The 27,638-nt window shown below is 41.3% G+C and overlaps 1 protein-coding gene and 1 long non-coding RNA gene across 3 annotated transcripts in view; one reads left to right on the top strand and one right to left on the bottom strand.

Annotated features, from left to right (window-relative positions):
* Positions 1 to 5,114, top strand: part of IMPG2 (interphotoreceptor matrix proteoglycan 2) — a 56,899-nt gene extending 51,785 nt beyond the window's left edge. The window contains exons 17-20 of the mRNA XM_064521489.1: positions 391 to 579; positions 763 to 961; positions 1,764 to 1,843; positions 2,755 to 5,114. Of these exons, the coding sequence (XP_064377559.1) occupies positions 391 to 579; positions 763 to 961; positions 1,764 to 1,843; positions 2,755 to 2,767 (481 nt within the window). The 3' untranslated portion in view covers positions 2,768 to 5,114. The remainder of the gene's footprint in view (positions 1 to 390; positions 580 to 762; positions 962 to 1,763; positions 1,844 to 2,754) is intronic.
* Positions 251 to 27,638, bottom strand: LOC135330119 (uncharacterized). Of its 2 annotated transcripts, none has more exons than XR_010391903.1 (4): positions 27,275 to 27,638; positions 8,531 to 8,640; positions 4,301 to 4,430; positions 251 to 574 (listed from the first exon to the last, which is right to left on the bottom strand). It is a non-coding gene; the product is annotated as an uncharacterized LOC135330119 (long non-coding RNA). The 2 variants fall into 2 exon arrangements; XR_010391904.1 differs by having other exon boundaries at positions 27,357 to 27,638.

Below are 27,638 nucleotides of genomic sequence, written 5' to 3'. Positions count from 1 at the left end.
ATCATTAAAGGTAGCATGCAGTTTTGTTAGTGTTTGATACATCTTCTGCAAGGCTGAACCAAGGCATAACACCTTTTTACTTAGTCTAAACACGTTCCATCACAAGATTTATTACTCTAGCTAAATAGCAAAAGCCACAAGCCTTTACCGTCACAAATGTATTATCTGTGTACTCTTCTACCAATGTTCACTCAACTCAATAATATTAAAGAGGCTGTTCATATTAAAAAGACAAGAAAGAAGAAGTTGGTCCTCGAAAATGCAGAGGTATTTATTCAGGTAACTTAACTGAGCACATCATAACAGGAAGTTAAATAAGCTTACATTAAAATTACATTAAAGTGACAGTTTTTGCTGGTGTTTTATTTCCCAGTGTTCTTTTTGTTGCAGGTGTCGTGTAGGAGAGAACTGGTGGTACAGAGGGGAGCACTGTGAAGAGTATGTGTCTGAACCACTCGTTGTGGGTATCGCAATTGCTTCAGTGGCAGGATTCCTTCTTGTGGCATCTGCTGTAATCTTCTTTCTGGCCAGGACCCTTCGAGACCAGTACACGAAGAGTGACACCGAGGACTCACTGGGGTAAAAGACACATCTAATATTTTAAAGCACATCTGCTACAACGAGCACAATTCTGTCGTAAGTCTTACATCACACAGCTGACAAGCAAAAGGAAGTACACACCTCTAAATGGCAGGCTTCCTTAATCCATCTGCTGCTGTTCCAGGCTGCAGAGAAATTCACTGTTTGCTATTTGTCCCCCAGGCAGGGTGACAGCCTCTCATCCATTGAGAACGCAGTTAAATACAACCCCATGTATGAAAGCGATACCACTGGCTATAGCCACTATTATCGGAGATACCCCCAGCTGACATCCTACAGTTCGACCAGTGCAGAGACATCCACTGAGTACAGCAGTGAAGAGATAAGGCACATTTATGAAAACAGCGAGCTTACTAAGGAGGTAAGTGACTTTTGGTTTTATACTGGCATGCAAAATGTCAAGCAACGATCAGCTTTTTCAGAAATTATTATCCTAGAGGTGGACTCAATCTTTCCCTGAGCCTATACTCAGACAAGTTGCAGCTCTGGCTGCAGCTATTTAAGAGGAGAGAGAAAGGATTTCCTTCACTGTTTACTACTGGGCATATAGAAAGGACATATAATGGCTTTCACATGATAAAGGAGCTGACCACTTAAGTAATGTCCCTCCCTCCCCACCCCTGTGTTGCTACACATAGCCTTTGTTTTTTAAGGCCCAGTGGCATCTGCAAGAATAGTTATAGAGCCTCCAGGCCTTTATATAGGTTTTTGAAAGTTCAGATCTTATTATAACCTGCAAGTTAATCACACTGTTCTCCTTTCCTGTTGCACACACAGTATCCAGGGTTTACTCTAGAAGGCTGAAGAGAAGGGATTCATATCCAGGAACGAATGCTAAAGCCTTGAACAATTGCTAGAGGGGTGAATCCAGCCTGTAACTGGGATTGTGGGCAAAGTATCTATTAGAAAGAAATGGTTCTGTTATGTCCTGTTGAAATGTCACTCTCTCCAAACTCTGATTTAGCAGTGAGGTATTACTAGACTTCAGAACTGAAGAGCTTCATTTTAAAAACAAGTATAAATGTTTATTTTTAATACTGGAGTGCCCAATTTCAAGGTCTTTTCCTTGAAATCGCAAAGCATAAAAGTTTCTTTTTCCAGTTATCATAGCAGTCTAATTTCTGTTCTTTTATGTCCCTACAATTATTTTTCTTGTATTTTAGGAAATTCAAGACAGAATTCGAATTATAGAGCTGTATGCTAAAGACCGTCAGTTTGCAGAGTTTGTTAGGCAGCATCAAATGTGAGTAAAATGTCTTGTCTGGATAATTCTTTCGGTGTTTTCTCATGTGACCTTTGCTACATTACTATACTCTTCATGTGATGGGCCTTGAAATGCTAGGACACCTAGGGATTAAGATTTCAACATTATTTCTGAAGAGATTCAAGCCTTCTAAAGTAGTTAAAATAACTAGTGTCAAACTAGATGCTCACAAAAGATATGTTAAAAGCAGTGAAGAGGAATCCTAAAGTTAAAGGATGTCAGAGAAGCACTGAAACCAATTTAGGTCGATCCTTAAAGCATAAATAGAATCTTCTCATCTCCTTCAGGCTAGTTACTGTTGCTTGTTGTTGTATTTAAAACAGAATTTTTTAAAAGCATATTAGTCTATTTTGAGTTCTCAAGGCTTGCCAGCAAACTAAAAACGAGTAGGTCGCTAGCACAATATTGTCTAGTATTGTGGGCACGTCATCGTTGAAAGCTTACATTTCCAAATAATTTACCAAGCTGAGCTGTGTGCTTTGAAAGTTAACCATGAAAAGGCTATAGAAGATTCAAATATTTGCATTACGCATTCCTATGAACTGTACTCAGTGCAGCAATCAGAAAGTTAGAGGTAGCTATGTTGGTTTGAAAGATACTACAGTACAATTCCTTGGGAGCAGATTAAAAATAGCTGCAGTAGCAAAAGCCTTCATGGTTGAAGGTCATCAACTGTACTTTTTTTTTTTAATTGAAAATAAGTGCAGCTTGCATTTTTCAGTGTCAGTTTTTTGGGGTTTTTTTGTTTTTTTGTTTTTTTTAAATCCTGAAAAAGGTCAGCTTCTAAATTTTCCACAGCTGGAAAGCAGTAAGGGCTGCCTAGTATAAGCCTTGAATCCAAAGTTTGAAAGAGACTAACTTAATCATTGCTTTTCTGTTTTTCATTTCAGGAAGCTGCTTTAAGAAAAAAAAAAAAAAAGAAAAAAGAAATCAGTAGGAAGCATGCGGGAGATAAAGACTACCTTGTTGCCATAGCAATGGGCTCAGATGTAACTGCAAAGTTACTTACAGTCTTAACATTGCATGGATGGATACAGATGTTTTCTAAATGAATGGCTAAATTGTATGAATGTCTGTTTATCTCGATTACCTCTGACTTTTCTGCATAAAGAGACATTCCTACGAGGTGATCAGAAGTGGCAGAGGTTATAAAAGTTCATTTTACTTTAAATCTGAAATGGACAGTGAAAGTTTGTATACCAAGGCAAAAAGTCTCCTCAGGAAAGGAGAAGATATATGCACAAAACTAAAAATAAAATACACATTTAAAATCCCTGTCTGGCATTCTTCCCCTCACTGGAGGCTACTGTAATGATTTCACAAGTATAAGGTTCTAGTTGAAAGAAATACTTGGTTTGCACATGAATGATTTGTAGGCTATAACTATTCTGCTAGAATAATGTTAGTATTATTTTAAAGCATTCCTATTATACACACAAATATAACCTCAGTGGAAAAATCATCTTACACAGCTGCCCTATTTAGCTTTTGTCATCTGACATTAGCAAAATAGAACATTTAGCTCTCCTAAATGCTCTCCCCCAACAATAAGCAACACCTCTGACTTTCAGTGACCTCATCTGTCACCTTAGCAAGGTGGGCCAGTACTTCTACAATACATCGTTTTTAAAACCAAGATGGTTGGTTTTCCAGCTGTTCCTGACAGACGCACAACATGGGCCCAAAAGGGCTTCTTCTAGCAGTGTTCTGGAAAAATTAAGTGACTAACATTGACTTTTTTGTATATAGACAATGTGTTGGATTTTTATAAGTTAATATAAGTTATTTCTTGTCCATTTCCTTGTTTTTCATAATGGATTTAATTATTGAAATAGAAGGGTGCATAATTTAACAATGAAATACCACAGTGGTACTTGCACCTATCTTTTTTAAAACATATATTGTTTATTCAATATTCAATTCAGCCAATTAATATCTGAATTTTCTTTATTGAACTGAGCCATAGCCTGCCATCAGCTCTGTTTCAAAAATCAGGCTGTGGTATTTAAGTGCGTGCACATTTGGAAGATGGCAGCAGTTTTTAACAGGAGGGAAAAAACATGAGGTTCCTCTTGGCTTAGTGGAAGCCAGCGTAGAAATCTTCAAACAGGAGAAGCCAGCCTGAAGCATTTTAAAATAGCTGAATTGATATGGAGAACTCCTGAGGTTCAAAAACTGAATTTTGTTTTGAAGTTATGAAGAGAGTGGGGTTTACATGTTAAGGTATGTTGGAGCTTTGGCAGTCACCAAATCTCTCATTTAAGGCATTAACACTGCTGCTACAGTTAAGAGTGCTAACAGTCTCACATTGCCTCTACTAGCAAACAAGACTTATTTATTTATTTTTACAAAGATAATAGTCAACGGTTCTTGGCCTGCATGTGCCAACAGCCACCTGATACTTTTTCAAGTTAAGTGATGGTAAGAACTACTTACTGTCCACAGGCTGCTGATCTAAACAGGTTAAGATTTCACTGAGTTCTTCTATGCGTTCTGGAGGACCTCAGTGGATCACCTGCATAGCATCCTCTTGCCTTGAGCAGCTGGGAATGGGGATCAGCGCCATCTGTCAAACAAATGCTTATATGAACCAGTGTAAATAAGCCCAAATACCACAAGACTGTGGAAAGTAATTGTAATTAATATCTGCTTAATATCACTGTGATCATATGTTGTGAGACAGAGGTCAGTGTGCTGTGTGATGCAAGGACTCTTACAGCAATGCAAGTCCTCAGAGCACCCCAGTCCCTCTCTGCTCTTGCAACAAGAAGAATGAGCTGGCCTGTTACACCAACGCCTTGTGATCATCATAACTGTACAGTTTAGAAATGTATGACTTGTTTCTGTGCAGCTTGGCTAACTAGCTTCTGCTAAGAAATGGTGCATTTTTCATGCGGTGTGTGGCGAGGAAGGCTATCCCCTTCCACCCATGTTTTCCCATTTGCTCTATTTACAGCATGAAAAAAGCTTGGTTAAAATTGGAAATTTGCGCACTTGTATGTTATTAAGGTTTATATTTAGTGGAGTATCAGTCCTTTGTATGATATAAACCAAAACAGTGTGTGTCAGCTGGGATCTTGCATACCTTAAATATATTCTAATATTTGCTGTGCACAAGCCTAGGAGAGTCTTGATCACACTGAGTATGATGTATTTCAGTGTATATACAGTGAACTTTTTCTCTGTGTGTGGGGGTATACACATATGAATATAATGGTATCTTATTTTCACTGCAATAAAAAATTCCAAAGTATCTTTTTTTGATAAAATTGATGTAGAGACTAGAAGTTTGAAAGGGAGAGAATAGGTACCAGCCATGAAGACTTGTGCATGTAGAATCGGAGTTTTCTTTTTTAAACAGAGCTGATTAAGCTGTTAAACTCATTTGTTTGTTAGAAGTGACAAGTGTATTTCATTATCAGTTACAAAGTTATATTCTGAAAATCCATGCTGGAAAGCACATAATTGTTTTCAGCGCTAACTGAAGAACCAAAATATGTTATTACTGAGGTGAACTTGAAGTTTTAAAAACACAAGCAAACAAAAAAACCCTTCAAACTTCTCCCTCTAAACTATTCAATGACGCATCTTACAATATGTCCAGAAGGACTTAATGAATGTTAGCTTTATGTGATACTTTCCCATTCAAAAGCAGAAGAACTCTAAGGATGCTTGGTTATTAGTTAACAAACATAAGGTTTTTCCCTTGCTAAAAATAAAAAGCCCAGGTCAGAAAAGCAGTTTTTGTTTACTTAACATTGACAGTTTCATCACTTTCTGTTGCTCCCCCTCAAGGACTCAAAGCACAGAGATGAAAATCAAGCCCTGAACAGGAATATCTGCTGCCACTTTAACAGAGGCTCTCAAACATCTGACAACACATTCTGGACCAGAGTGCCACATTCTGCAAAAACCACAGCGTAGAGGTTTGGCTGATTTACAAAAAGGCATATAGGTCTATTTTAGGGGCTCTGGAGAGCCTCCCTTCTGCATCTCAAAGCACCTAGTCACATTATAAGACAGCCAGTGTTTCATAGCTATGTGCTTGCCCTTCCTTTAACAGCCCTTTAGCAAGTGGTTGAAGTCTTGCCCAGCAAAAAAGATATTCTATTACTCCGTATCTTTCAAGTATTCTCTTAAAAGTCTAAGCTATGCCAGACTTCAGGTATCACTGCATGACAGTGTGGTCCTAGTCTTAATATCAGCAGATTTCTTCTGGTCCTCAGAGGCAGAAGAAACTGCTATTCTTTCCCATCCTCTCCAAAACTGTGAAGCATAGATAAAGTTTAGATTTTAAGAACTTATACCTCAATTGTGAAAATGGAAAAACAAACAAACAAAAACTTCACCAACCTCTAACAATACATGGAAGTTCAAGAATTCTGCTCACTTTTCTGGTCAGACCTGCTGCAATTGGTGCTTGTTATGAGAGGCAGCAAAAGGAGCGAGAGATGACACTGAGTATTCCTCCATGCTGAATTTGGGGGCAGCCGGCAGGTCAAGGTGCTAAAGCTCCAAAGCAGGGACAGACACAGCCATATTCTATTAACAATCAAAGCAAAAATGCTCACCAATACCAGTTTATCTAGCTGTAAGCACACTCTAGGACAGACACAGACTGACGTTATCTAGCATGTGAAATCTGATGGGACACTATTACCATTTAAATATTAGTAGTGAGCATGCAGCAAGTTCCTGGCACTTCCTGTTTACTTGAAATGTACTAAAACACCAGCGGCATTTCTGTCTTATCTTTCCACTGCTTGATCCAGTTTGCAAACAGAAGCCTTATGTTCTACATAATATGAGAAAAGGCTGTAGGTCAGGCTCTATTCATCCATTTGCTTTGCTTCTTAATTAAAAAAAAAAAAAATCCCAAAGCTACTAAGCTACTTTTGGGCCAGGAAAGGAAACTTTTGCATCTGTCAGTCCAAGCTGGGAAATTTTGTTTTGGTCACATTCAACACTGGTTGGCTCCCTTGCTCTGGATTATTAATGACCCCAGGAATGGTAGTTCTGTCCCATCCATCCTTGTGGATAAGCTCTCCCGTGCTGCGTGTTGCTCTCCTTGCTGGTTCACACACTGCACTTCACAGTGGGAAACACACGCACCAGGCAGTGTGACCTAGAGGGGGACAGTAGGTTGCAGGATGCAAGTGACAGCTTGCCTGAGGTGCCACAGCTGTTCAGAAAGACTCAGCTGAACACCAATTAAAAACCTGTGCTTTGAGTTTTCCCATGTTCCCAATTCAATAAGAAAACTGATTTCAACTCTGATTCAGGATGAAAAATACCCACAGTGCTGTAATTCTGCAGGACATATGCCCACTGATTTTTTTTTTGTTTGCTTAGATTGTCAATTCTACTATCAGCACAGGTAAGGACTCCATTTACACATCAAATATGTAAGTTGGAATCAACTGCACTAAAGCTTGAGCTTGCTAGGCCTCACTTATACAGCTAAAAAAACACCCCCAAACCCACAACCTCTCTTGAATCACAGGCAGCTGAAACTTTATCCAAAAGTCTCATATTAAACACAAATCACAGTTAGTGTTAACTGGAGTTGCTATTGCATCTACACAGCTGATTACCAGATGGGGAAACTATGTCTTTTTGGAAAGGCTGACGTAGTTTGAACAGAAATGAAAGCAGTAACAATAATGGATACAGCCATATATCAAATCTTCTATGCAGTAATGTGGGCACGTGGCTGAATAAAAGGGGGAAGGGAAGAGGCAGAGTCTCAGCAGTGAGCATACAAGCAATCCCAAGAGTCAAAGACCTCCATCCACTCAGGGGACACAACTGCAAGAAAACTCACTGAAGCTCTGCCCAAAGAGGATTACACAGAGATTAAATGACCTCTCATCCCAGAGAGGGAAGAGGGTGCAGAGCACTTGTAGCAGCAGCTCGGGGCTTGAGTTTGCTAGCAAGACCTACAGGTCACATGCTGGCTGTGGCACACTGTTTGCATCTCCAGTTATCTGCTCAGTAAGGGAGTAGCTGTTGTTCCCTTCCATATTTGCAGATGGGAAGAAGGGAGATTTTTGACTAACAGATATGCTTTACACAGGTCCTCTATAAACCAGACACTGCTACACAGCAGCTTTTCTCTCTTTCATTGCTTTTTGTCCAAAGTTTTGGACAAAAGCTTCCTGCAACTACATTTTTAAGGTTTGCTTTTCATCTGCTCCCCTTAGGCATGGATCCAAATCCCCAGAGAGCCTTGGTGGGAATGCAGCGTGACTCTACAAAGCCCCTACAGGACGAGTTCTCACTTTGCCCTGTTCCCCATCACGCTAGCATTTATAATGTCAACTCATACTTACCTGCTCTAAAAACATCAAATCAGCCAACCCACCCACCCCACACTGAAGTATCCTCTCAGAGCTTGCAGTGATTGGGAGCCTCATATATTTAGTGACTGACCCTTCAAAAGGGTTGGATCTTTTGCATTATGCATACAGCTCCTGACGGGACATGACATGTCTAGTGCAATACGCACTAGACTTGGCACTGTACGTCAAGCTAAGAGAAAGCAGAATCAGGGGACAGACAGCTTAGAGTATGCTGACATTAAGTGTTTTGAGACCATCTTTCAGAACACCACATGACTCCACCGACTTTTAAAAACGGCAAACCACAGAAAATCTTTGCATTTACCTGCCAAGAAAAAAGAAGGAAAAGGAAGCTGGTAATAAGGCTGTCAGAGTAGAGAACCAGTCCACAGTTTGCAGGCAGCATAAACCCATCTCCAAAAACGGGATTCTTTCCTTGGAAAGAAGAGGAAAAAGTAGGGTTAGCAGCTATGCAGTAAACTGACAATTCATTCCTTTTACCTTTCTCTGTGTAAGAAAGAGGAGAAGCACCCCATAACTGCTATGGTTTGACATACATTAAAATCAATAAACTGGTCCTGGCTAAGCATCCTTAGTATCAATTTAAGGATGGGAGAGAAAAACAGTAACTACGCTGCCCACTTAGGCCCTCTGCAACCTGTAACTGCTACATCTGGAGATAAGCAGGAAGGAAGGACAAACTACAGAATAAGTATCTAGCAAAGGAGTTTAATTGGATGAGGCCAAAATTTTCGTATGGAAATATTAGTGAGGGATGTGCATGTCCGAGCCCAGCAGAGGTTCTGCAGCTTCTCTGCTCAGCACCTACTTGAGAACCATCTCCTAGCACCCTCAGCAGTCTGTGAACAAACTTGTAAACCCTTAGCCATTCCTCTCCAGACGCAGCATTGCAAACAGTGTTCCACATCATGATATAAAAACCTGACTAGCTATGCTGACCAGCATGTTCCATAAACAAAAAACAAAACTTCCCCTTGTTGAATTACTTGTGTGCAAAAAGCAGATGATTTTATAACATGAAAAACTTGAGCTGGCAGATCACTGGTGGGGGGAGTGCAAGAAAACCCAATAAAAATACAAGAAATACCTGGCCCTGCAGTATGCGAAATCAAAGATGTGAATTATTCCACCCCACTCCCCCTTCACTTGAATTGCTTATGAACTTTTTTTCCAACAATAGCTCCAGCTAACTAAGCCTCTTGCAGTACATTGTCAAAATGGTTGTGCACCTTCCCTGTTCTGCTGTGGGAAAAGGGAAAGTTCAAATCTAGTCAAGATCAGTTAGTAAATACAGGGCATATTCAGGGACTAGACTGGAAAGCCAAAAGTATTTATCCAGTTTTAAATGTCAGATCATGCAAAAAAACACATGCAATTCCTTCTGAAAAGCAGATCTGGTTTAGAAAAATACAAGTTATCTACTCTGACAGGAATTTCTAAGATCATCAGCTGTCTCACACAGCTGGAGTCACTTGAGGGCTTCTGCCAATCTACATGGTGCTTGTCTCAAAACCTTGCCACTTTGAGTTTCTTCCCTCTAATTAGAGGAAACAGTATCAGAGGGTTTCAACTTTGAAGGGCCTAATTTAGAACTCAATTCAAATTAAAGTAGCGTTCAATCCGCTGCCAACAGCAGTACTAACTGCTTAGCATCTGTGTCAGTCTGATTCCATCTCACTTCAGTACGATTTTGAGGGGTAGGAAGAAGGGGCAAAAGCAGCAGAGTAAAACTGATGAACGACAAAGCTTGGCTAGAGTCTGGGTCAGCAATAACAAATCAGAAAAAAAACTGGTGAATCTACAGTCTTAGGCACACTGCAACAGAAAGCAGGCAGTCCTGTTCACTCCCTGTCCCAAAAGTCCACTTCTAGTTTTAAAGGTTATTGCTCCGGGCAGGACACATGAAAGAGGTATTTTGACATCAGGAGTGATGGCACCAGAACTCCTGGAGCTTTGGAGGAGGCCTGAAAGGACATTTCCACTGGAGGACGTGAGGCGCTCTAGGAAATATGCATTTCACTTTTGTGTCCATTTGGTATGTGCACTGAGACGTCTGCTCTGTTTCCCCATACACAGAGCATGGTAAAACAGAGGTTAAAAATCTAACCTCTGAAATGAACTAGAGCCAAGCCAAATACCTTTGAATTGGGAAAAAACAGTGAGGGGGAAAGCACTCCAGTTTCTTACTGGTGCCAAAATTTACAGTTTGAAATCTACCTTTCCACAGTTTTTTCACCAAGTTCTAAAGAAAAAGAAAACACTGTTTCAATTTTTTCCCCATAATATATGCTGTACTTTTTAAACAAACAATTCTATTTGTGTTATACGTTATCCATAATTACTGCTACAACAGTCTGCACACTCAGAATCTGCCCCCCGAACTGCAACCCTGCACACCACCATAGCAAAACCTTTATCAGTAGCAGCTTCCAGACATTGTTCTAACTCTAAACTTCCTTTATTCAGAGGCTGAGAACAAATCATCCTCCTATCAATCCAGCCATGTCTTCATTTTCTATTTTCTTGTAATAAAGTATTATAAGAGCTTTTTCCAAAGCAGTTTTTTCAAAATACAGCAATGGATCAAAGGTACAGGATTGTTTTCTTCACATTTTTAATAACAACATAAGATGCTGCATGTGTAAAGCACTTCCCATATCCATCCCAACTCAAAGGCAAGGCTGAGAATCTGCACCTCTATACTGGTTGATGTGGGGCAGAAATACTATACTTTGTCCACTTCTTATGGCTTCAAAGAGTGACCAGATAGCCATGTCTGGAGTCTCATTCTCCATCCCAAGAAGTAAGAAGAGATATTTCACCCCACTCTACTTACAAGGTTTTTGGTTGACTCCAGGTGACTAGATCTTACTTGCAGCTGCCTTCAAAACACTATATGGACGTATGTGGTTCTCCTGAGCATCAGCAAGCAAGCCAAAAGCAATCATAGCCTGCCAAGCAACCGTCAGTTCAACAGAATTACTGTATTACAATTTACGACAAACACTCAACATAGTAACAACAGGGAAGACTATCAGATTATTTTGGATTCAGGCCAATGGTCTACAGGTAAAGGTCCTGTGCAGGCTAACACAGTTCAAAGTTCAGTGTAGGCTAATTTGTCTTCTTGGTTAAGTTATTCTACGCAGACTACGAGGCCAGAGCTAGGTTGCTCCCAGTATTGAGCCAGCCTGGTTTCAACCTAGCTCAGATATGTCTGCACTATTTAGCAGCCTGTGGGGTGGACAGGTCCTGTATTAAACAAAATACGGAACTCTCATGTGGATAGCAAAACTGGCACTAGGCTTGTAGCAGGGGAGCACACAGATCAACATCAGTGATGGCTCCACCGCCTTTGTCAGCGGCAGAGCCCTGGAAAACCAGGCTGGCTGCAGCAACCGCTGGAGGGGCTGGCAATGGCCAGCCTGCAAGTGATCCTCCCCGCAGGAGCAGCCAGCAGCCCTCTTCTCCACACCCCCACTGACCGCAAGCCTCCTCCCCAGCAAGACCCCTACCCACTGCCTGCCACAGCAAGGGAGGCCAAGGTCCGCTCCCCCGGTGATGGGATGGCACAGCTTGGTTTGGCTGAGGAGCCCCGAGCTAGCTCTGGCGGGTGGTACCCACTGCGGGGGCACATGCTCCTGCTGTGCCAGCACTGGGCTGATCCTGCAAACCGTGAAGACTGTGAGGGTGCTGGGCACTGCTCACTGCCAGTTCTGGTAGTAGTGAAACAGCAGTTATAAAACTGACTTCTTCTAGTGTCCCTTGAGCACACAGAGCCATAAACACAAACTCAGCACTAAAGATGGGCAAGCACCCTGTTATGTTGTCCTCTTATTGCGGGAGTCTGAAGATAGCTCTCCTTATACATGTACTATAGAAGCAGTTTCCAAGACCAACCACACAGCATAAGACATTAACTACTGGTACAGTCTTTGCTTCTAAAAGGAAGATTGAAGAAATGCAGTCTCCTATTCAAAGTGTCAGCTAAAGGCGCTTACATTTTTCTCATCTTTAAATTATTTTGTCTAAATCATGCTAGAATGTTCACACTTAAACCTATCACTTCACAGCGAAGCTGTCAACTCCCATACTGACACATTTCCAAAACACCTGCTGCAAGGTGTTTCCAAAGATGAAAAGCTTCTGTTTTTCTTTTTTTCCAAATAGACTGCATTTACTGATAGGCTCTTAAAACAGAAAACATTCTGTAGAAAATGAAGCTGTTCAACCAACCAACCTAAATTCAAGCTCTAGTATTTGCACCTATCAGTGCAATATCTGTACTGACGCAGAAACTGTTTCAGTGATCCTGCAATCATACTAAGTATGCTTTCTTACTATGGTTATACTAAACACGCTTCACGCCTGTTTTAGAGGCATAGTGTTGCAGTCAGGATGCTTTCTATCACAGACTGGCTGAACGCTCCCTTTGTGCACTTACCAGCCTGAAGAAAATCTAGCCAGTGAACCCCCACTCATGTTGTACAGCTCTAGAGTTGACCACGGGTCACAAGCAGTCTTAAGATCTTGGAAGGTCTAGGCAAATTCCTGCAACGCTGACCTCCTGCCTAGCATCTCCCTCCACAAACTGCCACCCATCTCAGCAGTCACCAGAGTCCAGTCTTTAATCTCCTCTCTACATTATAAACAAACCCTGCTCCCAGAACCTCAGAATAGTCTAATCCCAGTCTGGTAGATACACGACGACCAACATTCACAATAAAGCAGTTTTTTGTAGTAATAATAAGATAGTATTCACCAGAATTCAAAACACAGTATCACTCCCCAAATCATCACATTTATCCGCAGTTTGCATCTTCGCTGACAGTGCCAATGGCAGTTCATATCCGCTGGAGACTGCAATGAGATCACCAACTCATTTCACATAAACCTTCAACCTACTATCCAAAGGCAATTAATTTTTTAGCTGGCATTAAATCTCAGGTACATTCACATAAAAAAGAACCTCAAACCAAATACTTTAAATAACATTTCATCTGAATGTTGTCCACATAAATAAGCACAGAAGTTAATGAACGAGAGTTGTCAGCACTAAAAGGTGTTGACAATTATTTTAGCAATGATGAATGCTTCAGGGATTACCAGTACCATATGGTACCTTTCGCCTCCAAGTTACTGGTACAAATCCAGCTAGAGCAGCAGGGATAAAAGCCTTTACCATCTGGCGTCTTACCAGTTTGTGGAAAATAAACAGCTGTTTGTGTCACACACAAGAAAATCCACCATCATAACTGGAAATCTTGCTGGCTCTCTCTCAGCAGAGAGATCAGGGACTGGCAGGGCCAGGACACTCTTCTCTCCCCCAGCAGAACTGATCCACCCACATCAGAAACGCAGACAGCTGAGCGCAGTATACTACTGCCACCCACTATCAGAAGCTAAAAATAAGATCTACCATGTTTCCAGCAATGGTCTTTCTCAGGGAACAGGAGGATTTATGGTTTGCAATCTGAAAGCTTGTCTGCCTTCCCCCTCTGCCACTGAAGCAACAGGTGTAATAGCGATATTCTCCCGCTACGAGCTTTGTCTTCCTCATATTCTTAGACCGCAACTACTATGACAGTACTCCTGTAAAATATTTCAAAATCAGCAGCCTTCATATCAGCCTTGACAAGGAAGCCTGAACTAATCAGCACCCATACCTCAGTGAGTTCGTTTGAACATGAACCTTGCTTTTTATTCGAGAGTACCATTACGAGATTGACTTACCTGGTTTGTTTATAAACTTGTTCTCCCAGGCTCCACTTCCTCCCTATTACTTAAAAATGAGATTTTTTTTGTTTCATTACATGAAAACTGCAAGCAGCTATTACTACTTTTATACTTAATAGCGACAGATACATAAATATCCTCTGATTTTCCTCTTTCCAATTTATACTGAATTCGCTTTTTGTGAAGTAGAATTTACTGGCTGTTTAACACACCTCATCATCTCTCTTTGTTGTTGGCATACGGGAGCTTTTCTGAATGACTTGAAACTGTAATAGTCAGAAGGTAATTGGTTTGCTTTCTTGAGAGCTGTATTTTTTTATCCTGGAGCAGGTAGTGCTTTCTGGCCAAGGCTGAAGGCAGCCACTCTCCCATCGCATGACTGGGAGCACATACCACATCAGATAAATCTCTAAAGTTCCATGGTAAATCTGCACCTGTTGTTCTGTAGCCCTCTTATTTGGAAAAACAAAACGAAACAAAACCCAGCAAGTATTCTTATTTCATCACCCCCGCCCATGCTTTGAACACCACAGATCAAAGGCATGGCAACACAGGCCAAAGAGTTTCTATTATACCTCCTTTGGTTGTTTCATCAGTGTAATTAACACGGGTCAAATGAGACAAACCTAGAAATAACCATGAGAGATTTTTTTTTAAAATGAAAGATCTGCCAGGAGCATCATTCTATAGATCATATTTCTTCTTGTCACACACCAGTCACGCTAGCTCCCTGGACTAACAATTTAGTTTGCCAGGGTCCACGTGCACTGTCTATTAGGGCTCCGCAGGGAAGTTTTTCACATATTTTCACATACTAGATTTTTTCCAGCTAACTCTGAGCTCTCACTCCACTCTTCCAAATACTTACATGCTAAAATAAAGCACCTGTGACTACTAAGTCACTAAATACTCAGAGCCAGTTTTGGCCCTGTACAATGGAGAGCAGTTCATGCTACTTCAAAACACTACAAATTCCAGGCCCTAATTTAAACTCAATATATAACAACTCCTCAGTTCACTTCAGTTCCCGTATGCTATTGATTATTCAGCCTCTGAATGGCAGTGGAAGCCCTGGGTGAGTCAACCGGCAGGGTTTCAAGGAGGGCTCTTCCCAAAATTAAAGAGAATGCATAAACAATATTACTCAACAATTTCAAAAGGGACAAAAAGTACACAGGCCCAGATACTGTCATGTCAGTCACTGTCTGTTAGAAAGGCTTAACCCATTTTAAGATTTGCTTGGCACTTATCCAGATAAGATTTTAATCCCCAGCCTTTGTCCTTCAGATTCTTCTATGGATTGTGGTGCAGACAGAAGGCAAGACTGCTTAATTTGAGCTTGCTTTCAGACATCACTGCCATTCGTGACAAGCTTCTTGTCTCTTGTCAAAATGAAGGGCTCCTCTCTGTCAACTGGTGCACTACTCTAATTTTCATTCGCGGGGGGGGGGGGGGGGGGGGGAATCATCGGCCATTTGATGGTGTTAAAAATGTAATTACAAGCTGGCTGAAACTAGACTGACTCCTGAAAAGAGATAAAGGGACCACCTCTACTTTGAAAGAGACCACAAAATATCAGCAAGCCTGCAGTGCTCCAACGGAAGGTAAGTCAGGGCTGTAGAGCTACAGGAGTACCAAAGACTCTGCGCCACCCCTACCAAAGAGCTCAAATCAGAGTTCAGTGGCATTTTTAAGGCAGACTAGGTGGCTTACCCGAGGCTATATAAACCAGAGCAAAGTTCCCCATACTAATGGTAACCTGTCTACTGGTAACCTCTCCATCTCACAGAAAGGACCCAGCCTAAGCTGTACCTGATTGCTGACAGTCCTCCAGTGCCTGTACCCAGTTCCCAACTCTGGGACCAGTTCCAAAAAGTTCCAAAAAGTCAGAGAAATGCCCTTTCACTTCGCTAGGACCTCATCCGTGGTTCATCTGCACAGTGCAAAGCCTCCTGCAGTAACTCCCAGAAGCCTCGCGACACGCGTGAGAGAGTACATTATAACGATGGACACAGTTAACTTTCTTCTGGGCAAGCTTAAACCCAGGGCTCAGATTCGAATGCAGATCCACTTCAGTTACCTTTGTAATAAAAGAGTAAGGAAAACTGCCTCTAACTTTGTAACCAGGCAAGTCCAGCCACAGGGCTGGATGCTGGTTTCTGGATCTTCGCCTTGGGAGAGATGTGTTCCTCAGTCTGTGGAAGCACCCATGTAACAGAGGAGCCCCCAGCACAGCTACGGGGGAGACTACAAGCAGAACGATCACTGCAAGTGTTCAGTATTTACAACCCTTAAAACTTTGGGTAACAAGGGTGCAATTTCACAGGGTGCTAAATCAATCTAAGTCTACTGAAAGGGGTACTTTCTCCCTGTGCCACCTGGGCACTTCTGCTGCCCCCGGGCCATCGCTGCAGCTTACACAGTATTGTGCTCAGCTGAAACAGGGGGCTCAGCCATGCAAAAAAGCAAGCCCTAACAGAAAACCAACAGCAAGCATTTTAGCCACATCATATTAATTGGCTGACCGTATGGCTTCATTGGTGCCAATGCTGGCAAGGGTGCAGGGGCCAGCAGGGAGCGCTTTCCTGAGGACAAGCGACAGTTGGACTTCCCATTTCGGCATGTGTTTAAGGTGCAGTTTCATAACCAGCTTAAGTCACATAGTATGTTTGGTACCTGACTGGCAGACTTGCACTCAGAGTCAGCTTTCTGTATGAACACTAGCACTATTCACAGATCTGCTTCTTCAGTATTTTATGACATTCACTTAGAGCCCTTTAGCTGGGATTCCCACCAACACCTCCAACTATGAGAATATCTGTGGAAACCAGTCTCCCAAATCCACTCCTCATCTTTTCTGCTGAAAGAAGGGGAAGGGAAAAAAATATCTCCCCACACACGTGTTCACACAATTTGAGGCTGCAACATCCCCTTCCCTGGCTAGGAGACTAAGTCTGAAAGACGGCAGAATTCTTTTATTCATTAACAACTCAAGAACACTGATACAAGTATGCCTGGATTTTACATGTGCAGTTAGCCCATTCAATTCAGTCTTGAAAATCAGTATGGAAAAAAAAAAGTACAAAACTTGAATGCAGATTTTTGTTCATGAGATAACTGAACTGCCAGCCAGCTAACAGAAGACTTCAGCACTAGTAGATATACCAGAAAACCCTCACAGGGATGCACCAATTACTTATATTAAAAAATTCAGAAGACAAAAAAGCCTGCACTGCTGTACTCCGAACCACACTTACTGTGAGAAAATGGCTTCCAGTGCAATAGTTAAATAACACTCCTTGCCTCCAAGACAGGGACTAACTGCGCGGCATAAAGCTTCCCATGCTATGGGATATAGGCTGGCTTTACAGTCCTCCAGTTACGTTGTTCCCCTCCCCACTCAGATAACTGTCAGATCAGATATTAAGCTGCTTGAAGACAGAACTGACACAGGGAAAGGACAAGAAATGAGCAACTGGGGCTGTGTTTTTTGTAATTTTTGTAATTTGTTCCCCTCCCCCCTTTTTCCCCTCCTTTTATTAAACTAGCTTATGATCCATACACCATCTCTGTGTTACTACGCTGCGTATCCAGGCACTAATATTCAAAAGCACCTGGGAACTACTTTTGCCAGATGCATTTTTTTGCAGCCTCAGGATATTAGTGCTTTGTTCTGGAATGGTCCTACTCAAAGCAAAATACTTCCAGCAGTCCTAGAAAATCCCAGCTCATTTTTCTCTTGTTGTTACTAATTACCTTGTAATGCTCATCTGCACTTAAATTGACTACCGGCATAAATCAATACGATAATTAACGCTAACAAGCATCTTGGTCCTACTCAAAGGATGTAGGAATTACACTCAAAAGCTGATTTCTAAGCAAGAAAGCAGATGCTTCTCAAGAGTTGAGTATTTCTTTTCCTAAACTTCTAACATTCTTTGTCTAGAAGGCTGTTAAGCAAATCAAGGAATCTCCAATAACATTTTGAACTGTATTTAAATAACAGTCTGCTCAGCAGTAAAATTCAAGAGTTCATAGCCTTTTCTCCATCTATTTTTCCCAAAATATCAGCAGCAGCTTCTGTTCCAGCTACATTTAAGACATTCCATTTTCTGAGAGACAAGCTTTGCTTAACTGGCTGAAAACTCTGCTTCAAAGACAGCTTGATGGCTTTAAAGGTAAAAAGTACTGCGCTAGGAACCGAATGATGGCATCAATAGTAATAAAGAATGCAGTTCCTCAGACATTCACCAGTGGATCCACTTGCCACTAGATTACTGGAGGAACTTCATGTTCTTCAATATATAAGACGTAGTATACCCTACAACAACTATGCTACAACCTTCCCAGCACTTTTTTGTCTCACTGATGCCCCAATTAATCATCCACAAAACCTAGCGCTCCAAGTTCACTTCCTATTTAACTGATCTTTGTATTTAATTACCTTATTTTGTCATCTGATCATGCTCTGTCCAAATTCTCCTAATTATAAAATTGACTACTTTATTAAAACTCAATTACCAGCACAATTAACTAAGCATTTTATTATCCATGTAACAACTCTTAGCTTCAGTACACTCCACCTATTAATTGCTTAACTGTACTGCTACTACTTGGCACAGACACAATACAAGTCCCTGCTGCTACTGTCCCTTCTCTTCTACCTGCCTCTCTCTCTTTCTCCTCTGCTGCTCCTGTCCCACATAATCCTGCCTCTCTGCCGTTCCCACAGATTCCTAGCACTTTCCCCACACACGCTTCCCTACATCATTTTTTGCAGTATTTTTGTCTCATCTCCTTTGCCCATCTTCAATTACTTCCCCATGCCATTTTCAACCCTGCACATATTTCTTCTTTCCACACATTATTTCCTCTCTTGCAAGCATTTCAGGACCTCCCTTCTCTTTACTCCCAGAAGGGACCTTCTAGATTTAAGTGTTGCCACCTCCCGAGCCCTCTCCACTTCATTTCAGTAAACACAGTCACCTCTCTTCTACCATTTCTTATATTTTAATCTCACAGCTTATATCCAGGCCAAAGACATCATTCCAAATTTGTTCTTATATGAAATGTGGCAGAGCTGTTAAGGCTCTTCCTATTCAACCTCTGTCTAATTTGTTTGTCTCCACCCCTTCCCACTCTATTCCAATGCCTCAGCCATCAACTTTCCAAATAGCAGCACTTGCTGCCTTTTGCCCTTTGATCTTTCAACCTTTCCTCATCACAATCCCTGAAGCTCTTTCTCGGTGACTTCGATCTCCTAAGCTAGCATGCGACGACTTTATTTGATTTGAAAACCTCAGATTGCACCTCTCAGAGCCACTATGATGCCCACTCATTCAACTTCATAATTATTGAACTCAGCTTTCTTATAAACAATTATGGAGCTCAGTCTCTCTGATCAGCCATCTTCTGGCCATGATGAGAAAAAAAGTCATTAAAGACCACCAATTCATTAATATTCAATATTTTTTCCCAGTTGCTTCCTCCCAAAACCCACATCTCTTTGGCCCAGCCAACTAGCAATTTTTGTCATCTTGTACCTTCTAAAACCTTCACCCCATTGCACAGCAAGGTTGTCTTTGCCGATCCTAAACGAAATTTCATTTTTAATGTCTGCTTCCTGTTTGTGCCCTCACACTGCTGAGGGCTTTAGAAGAAAATTTGTGAGGATGAAGGCAGCCCTCACTACAAGTTTTATTACTCCTCTTGATTTTTCCATTTTCAAAGCCAAGCTGAAATACTTTTTCATTCAGATCAGATTCCATGCTCATTCTGTTACTTGTTTTTGCAACTTCCTGCCTCTTTTCTGACTATACTGTAGTGACTTTTGAGAAGGAACAAGAAAATGAAAAAACAAAAACAAAAAAAGGGGAGGAAAGATGGAATAGCAGTCTATTCTCTACTTCTTGGGTCTCATTTTCCTTGCTCCAGTTTTCCTTTTAGCTTCTGATCCTTTGCATTCTCCTTCAATTTTCTCAACTTCTCCTGCCCTTTAGCTGCATTTCTTACAGTGTGAACATAATCTTTCATTTTTCCCCTTCGTAAGATGGAACCTGGACAAGTCTTGCACACTTTATGGAGCCTGACATAATTTTTTCATGTCCCACCTCAGCTGTCCCATCTTTAAACATTACTTTGTGTTCACTTACATCTTTTCTTGACCACACTGTTAGAGCCTGAGCTACTTATTGAAGCGGAGGACTGAAAAGTGGCCTGCTTACGTATTATAGGTATACAAATACTGAGAAGTTGTCTAAAATTGGGGGCTTCTTCATCTTGCATACAAAGGCATTTAACAAGATCCAGTGACCGGATGGTGAAGTGAGAAAAACTAAACAAGTCAGAAGCAATTTCCCTGACGACTGATTTTTCCCTGATGATTGATTTTTAATCAATCAGTCATTCTGGACAGGTTGCTCAGATCCTGGACTCTCTCACTTTACATTCCCAAGCCCAGATACCCTCCCATCCTTTCTAAAAAGGAAACACCTGAATTTGACTTCCAGGGAAAAACATGATGGCTGCTCATGAAGGCAGCTGACAGCAGTGACGTTTGGCATGAGCACGTGTACTTCATTCTTGTCCTCCTTTGCACTTCTGATGAAGCTTACCATGGAAAACTAACATCTTCCTTTAGCCTTTGCCACCCACCAGACATCCTCACCTGCTTTTGGCAAGTTTGCCTTATGTTCTTTACACAACTACCATACTATAAATGAACCTCAGGTACAGAAGCGCTCATGAACTGGGTTTACCATGCATGTAATCAGCACATCTGTGTATAGCGTGTACAAAAGCATAGCTTTGTACACACACAGATCTATCCTGGCAGGCTTCCATCATCTTCTCTGAAGCAGAACAGCAAATGAGGACCATCAAAGGGGACAAACTTATTGAAAGTTAGCACATGCACATGTATGTGTGCACGCACACTTTATGCTGGAATTGTCCTCACCAGTTTAGATTCTTAATTCCATAAGGTCCAAAGGGTCTTTCTTCTCTCATAATCTGTATCTACTCATACAGTTCAAATACAGCTTGCCTGAAATGTTCACAAAGGAATTGATCTGGTTTTGTTTCATCTTTTATCCAGTCCTCTATCCTGACCTGATTTTAGCATCTTTTCCTGGAAATTCTGTAACGGTTTTAAATATAACACGGCCAAAATTAAGCTCAGATTCTCCTGTCTGCCTCTGCAGTGATACCAATACTGTGACAGTAGTTTCCACAGTGTCTTTGTCTCTCTCTCTCGACCATACCCAAAATTTCTTTCTCTAGGGTATTTCCAGAACCTGATCTCTCTCGTCAGCCTGGCCATTTTTTCTTCCAGCCCCATAACACTCCTCTGGACTGTGACAGCCTCTTTACCACTGGCCTTTCTATACTCACCTCACCTCTTCAGCGCTATTCAGTGTAGCACTGCCAAGATAATTATTCAAGCTGGTAGCCTCATTTATGCTTCTTTCACCATCCTGTCACCCTCACAAGCTTCTCAGTTCCACCAGCGTTCATCCTCTGCCTCCAGGAACACATTTATCTGTTCTCCCATTTTACTACCTCATTGTACCTCCATCCCATCCCATCCTTCATTGTCCCACTGTCTGGGCTACCCTCAATAGAAAGCTCATGCCCAAGACTGTCCATAGCGATACCCCTGTTGTCCTTCCCATCAGTTCTTTGAGGCACTTTTAACCACGATTCCCACCCCAAAACAGAGATGTTTCCCCATCACCAACGATCTGTGCCTTAAAACTGCATGCTGAACCACCTATAAGGCAGTGCCAGGAAAAGAGCACACGTACAAGAATAAAGGAGAAAATCTGGCCAAACTTCACTTTAGTTTTGTTTATCCTTTAAGAACAGTCAAGAAAGCAGATGGCATATCAATTCTGTAGAGCTTCTAAGCAAAGAGAGCTGATCCATTAATTTAAGAGTCTTATCTCCTGTCAGCCCTGTGTTTGGGAAGTGGCATATTGTGAGGCTCCCCCTTATTACAGGAACAGTTCTCCCTAGAGGCCTGGAAAAGTTTAAGCTTTCCTGGCAGTCAGATGAGCCCCTTTATCCCATCTGGTGACAAACCTTGGATAAACATAGACTGCCATCTGACTAAGCAACTGTGAGACTGAAAGACATGTATGTAAGAAAGCAACTGATATGAACATTAGTTAATCAGCTGATGCCTTCCCAGCAACACATTATGGCTGGTAGGAAAGCACGTGAGACTACTTTTAACAGTGTACTTCAAGGAAAAAAAAAGGAAGCATCTGCCTTAGTCTTCTTTTTTTGGAGTGGAGATACTATAGTTTCCCTATTTTAGAGAAAGCATGTTAACTTCAGCCTTCTCCATGTACCAGCAAAACTGGAAAGTCTCACACTATTTTCTTTCCATCATCTCTGCTTCTCCCCCCCTTTCACTTCTTGCAGCAGAAGGGGAAAGACAATGGACTTCAATGTAAATTTAGCTCAGTCTACAAAAGATTTCTACATAAAAGTCTAAAAGATTTCAATGTAAAGACTGTTTGATATAAGGCACACCTGTCCACCAGCTTGGCATATGGAAAGGACTGATGCTGACTATTCGGAAGGCAATAAGATAAATAGAAATCAGTCTTTGTGACAGTAAAATATTTGGAAGTGGTGGGCTGGGTACTTAACTGAGACATCAGTTTTCTTTTGCACAAGATTCTCCAAGTAATTTACTTTTATACTTTTAAAAGTAATGATTATAGTAAAAAAGCTCTGCATTTTTCAGTGTTATCATGGTACCCTAGAAGCACATTAGATAGGGTGCCTACACTTCAAACAATCAGCGTATTATTTCAGTTAGGAATAGTACAAATTTGGATGCATCAGGCAAGGTACAAAAATTCAAGGAAGCAGTGGATATTTTCTGCCAGACCACAGTCTGTCTAGACAGCTCTAAATTAGTGTGAAAGACTCCACTTTAATGATAACTTTCAAAAAGAACTTAAACAAATGCCATATCTGATATAACAGGAAAAGCCAGTCTCCCAGATAAATTCTGAGACATAATGTCAATTTAATTCATTTATATCGCTTAACGACCCACACTGAAGGGGAGAGGAAAGAAAGCTCCCAATTTCTACCATCACCCATCCAGTTATTACTATGTTGTCTTGATGATGTATCATGGTCCTCAACAAGAATATCGAGCAATTAATTCAACACATATACAAAAAAGCACCATCTATTTACAGTAAGCTCAAAGCAAAATGAATTGTAATTTGGAAGACATCTCTTTCAGTCCACTTGCTGAAGTGTTTGAAGGGAAAGAGAGACCTCTCCAAGAAACAGCTAGCTGGTTTGGGGAAAGCTGCCACTTCTTACTCAGACTCCAAGACAAAAAAGCTCCTGCTGGAAACAGTGCATCAGAGTGATACTTTCACTGTTAGCAGAGCATGAACAAAACTGTTTTCCATTTTGCGAAGGAAAAGGCCTAAATTACTGTGCACTACCCATTTTCTTACCATGCAGGAAGTTTTGTTTGCTTGAGGGCTTTTTTGTTTGTTTGTTTTGAACTAACAAGAACATCCTTCCTTTTATAAGCCAGAAACGACTTAGGTTCCTCTAATGGTAGTGACTCGTTTGATATGAACTGTAAACTTTCAAGTTTTCCCTATTCTGCCTACTCATCATCCAATTTCATGTGATGGCAACCTTTTCAAATCTAGCAGAGGACCTGTCCTTAGATCTCAGCAAGCAGACAAAGCTGGAACTTACTTCCTTTTAAATATGGCAATTAGTTCTTGGTCCACACATGCATTTTGTTACCTGGGATACTAAAAGAGGAACCTCTTAACCTTTTTCTCTCAAAAATCATATACTGTTACCTAAAAGAAGAAAATCTGTATGGGCAAATGTAGCTATTAAAAGGAGGAAGGGATGCTGATATAGACCAAAGCAAAAATGGAATCTTCCTATTTCTCCAGATGATGCTATAATCTGTTAGAAGTCAGGACATTTTAGGATTACTGTAATATATACTTTCCATTATCTGGGGGCCTACTGCTCTCCCATATGCTGCTGCTCCTTCTTTTAAGTGCAGCAAGGGCTACTCATCCTATTTGCGGTGCTGCATGCAGTCAAACTAAATTACTGCATTTGTGCTGATGAGGATCAACTGATCATGGAGGGCCAAAAAAACTGTATCAACTGAGCTAATTGAAGTGCTGGGGAAAAGAGAGCTGGCACGCTGGACTTGTTCAAGCAATGTTGAGTAGACCCACACAAGCACAAACTGAAAGGCTTTATTGCAGCTCAAATGCAGGCATAAGAGCTTGAGCCATAACTTTCTCCTAGCCAGAGAAGATAGGATGTTCAAGCTACTGATTATACAGTGTTCTCAGCCTTCAGCAGTATAGGTTAAAAGAACATGTCCTGTTACTAGTTTTTATTCAAGTTTTTGTACGGTTTTTTTGGTGTGCCTTCCACCAGCTTTCACAGCCACTCTCATTAGTACGCTTTGAGAGCCAGCATGCACCCCTTGTGCCACACAAGCAGTAACAGTTCAGAGTTTTATCTTATTCAAGTAAAGCTGGACCCCAAATCCAGACTGGCCACCAACCTTTTTCCTCTTGTGTTTGAGTTACCAATAACTAGCGGCTGGAATAAAAGGTCTATTACAAGGAACACCTTCCGCAGTAAAGCTGTGTAATTTTGTGATATGTTACAGAATTCACGCAAGAAATTGAAGTTCAGTAATTTCCACTACAGTATTGACTACGAGACCTTAACAGCATCATGACAATGTACAAACTCAGGATTACATGATACACAGCTTTAAAAGATATTCATACATAAACTTAACATTATTTCATTAGGATGTCTTTGAAATAAGCAGCACACCTAGAGATGAGGAACAAGCTCAGATAAAGCAAAAATGGGGAAATGGCTTAGGTTGAATGAGAGTCTCTCCTGTGGAGAGATTTTAACAAGCATCCAACAGATCACTGGAAAGTGGACAGCTTTCTGCCTCAGGGTGGTCAATACACAGGCAATACATAGAACTAAAAGATCTGAGTCTCTGTTGTCTAACAGGTCACATTTACTTTACAGACCACCTTCCTTAGTTTTCCATAAGTATGTCAAGCTACAGGGAAAAGTTTGTTTGCTTGCTTCAACATAAAAATCAGATCAGTTACCATAACCTGTTTGTGAAATTACTTATGTTTCTGGTTTAAAAAGCCCCATGGAGATGCCGCCTTACTGATCCACTGATCTCCAGCTTCCCATGATACTCAGAAGGACACTTCACCCACCAAGAACCTCTGTCTACTGGTACTGCAGGGTCAATGCCACAACAGAAACATAATTTAGTTCATCACCATTACTCAGCAGTCAAAGCAGTTCCACGTTCTTCTTTGGCTACATCTCTGCTGTTTTTCTAGAAGATTCTGGAAGCCGGATTGTTCTTGTAACCGATACAAAATCAAGAAACTTTGCAATCGCGCCATAATGAAATGGACCAGACATCACTAGTTTGACAAAGGATTCCATAGTACCTTCTTCTTCCCCACTTAAAAATGACTCCCATCTGTAAGTTTTACCCGTTTTTATTACTCCAAGACATTTTTTTTTACGAGTCTCAAATGGTATTTTTACATATGGAAGAATAACAAAAGGTTTTTCGTGCATCTATGCTTGTACTGCACAATAAAGCACAACGCAGAAATGCCTGGGTTAGCCCTTCTGGACAGTGCAGGCTTGTACCAGGCCTAGACTGCAGCTCCTGCCCAAAAGCAGAAAAGCAGAGACCAGTGTAAGGCTACTTGCCAGTAAGCTGGACCTTACTAACACCGTGCTGACACAGTGACAGTGCGTCCAGCCTCTGCCTGGCCAGGTGCATCATGCCCCACGGCGAAACAGCCTTACTTATCTGGGTGCCCAGCAAACAGAACGCCTCAGCGCCTGAAACCTCTGGCCCAACTCTCCCCGTTACCTAACATACTCCCAGCTAAAAGTCTGAGGTAACAAAGTACTAGAAAGCCTCATGCTTCACATCTTAAATCAATCTCCAGGATTAGGTTTAAAAGCACAGATTTTTTCAGGGCAAGGACAAATGATTGGCATCTGTTTAGGTGAGTTAAAACTTCAGGAGAAGCAGCGAGAAACTAGTGCTGGTTCTTGCCAGCTGAAGTTGGTAGCATACTGGCAAATTTCTTCAAAGACAGTATCCACTTGCACACTGAGACTAAGACTTCAGAAATACCTATGCTATGCCTTTGCTTTAAATGCTGACACAGCTTCTGCCTTGCCCCGTCTCCTGGACCAGTAATCACAAAGCTCTAACACCTCCCATGAGAAGTTCAAGACCCTTTCCTTCACCCTCATTAACCTTGTTCTTCCCACAGTTGGATTTATAAATAGTGCTTAGCACACATTTCAGCAAGCAACATCTTGTTCTTCCTACAGCTTTTTGAAGTGCGCTAACCCCAACCAGATGTAGCATTTTTGACAGCATATAAAACATTTTACCATAAACACGCTTTCCCCGTAAAACAACGCACCTGCCTTACCCATCTCCTGTTTCTGCCCCTTAAAATTAACTGAATTATCTTCCACTCTCTCACTTTGCCTGTATTAATAAATATGCTGTCTATGTGTTCATACAGAGCTTGAACATATCAAGTTTTATTGCTTCTGGTATTTAAAAAAAAAAAAAAAAAATCAAACAGACCTTCACACAATCCCTGGTCTGATAATTTTTTCAGTGAACAATGTTCACCTTATGTGAAAGTTAGTTAAGGACAATATTATGTTTGCCAACTTATAAGCACAGAGTCAAGAAACACTCTTCACATCTCTCTATGAAAGTCAGCTGTGCATCCTGCACATTTCACATGAGATATTCAGCCAACATGTGCACAGTGCAGGAATACAGGCCACTGTAACTTGCATGTAAGTCATAGGGAGGACAGAGTCACTTTACCATAATATTTTGTCAGACAGATGTACTGCCACTGCAAGATGCATACTGCTTTTGACCTACAAAGTCCTAAAAAAACCTGTGACTACTCAGGAGACTGTCTCACCCAGCAGTGACACTACTGTGAGTGACATCACTAGAAAAAGCTTGGGCAGGGAACTCTTGCTTTGCAGAGGTGACTCCTTGTAGCCTGACAGCTTGAAACGAGGACTTTTAAACTTTAATTTCATTTTCTAATTTAAAGTTAAAAATACAAAAGGCTGGAGTTGCAAGCACTTTGAGATTTTGATACCAATATGTGTATTGTTGCCCAGTTATAGTTATTTTGCACCTGGCACAATTTCTATTCCAATTCCTGCTTACCTTCACATCATGTTCTCCGTGGAGCTGAATGCCACACACGCACAAGACTATTAGGCAAAAACTTGTTAGAACAAATACACACCTGGCAGCCATGCAAAAAAATCCACAAAAAAACAACAAAAAAACTTTCCTTCTGTTTTGCTTGGACCTTTCTGTATATCCATTTGCACCATATGTCTGCATCTTACATACTGGCCACATCCACCACTGGAACCTTCTCTAAGTTACCTCTGCTACGTTTGCGATCTGCCGCTTTCTGATTCTGCTGTGAGACACAAAGATCTTTGGTTTGAACCAGGACTAGATACACAGCACCGGAGACACTGAGGTGCATTCCTCGCTACCATTGCTTCAGTCACTTTTA

Source organism: Dromaius novaehollandiae, chromosome 1 (genome assembly GCF_036370855.1).
Source record: "Dromaius novaehollandiae isolate bDroNov1 chromosome 1, bDroNov1.hap1, whole genome shotgun sequence".
NCBI classification, from domain to species: Eukaryota; Metazoa; Chordata; class Aves; order Casuariiformes; family Dromaiidae; genus Dromaius; species Dromaius novaehollandiae.
This window is presented reverse-complemented; position numbering and strand designations above follow the sequence as displayed.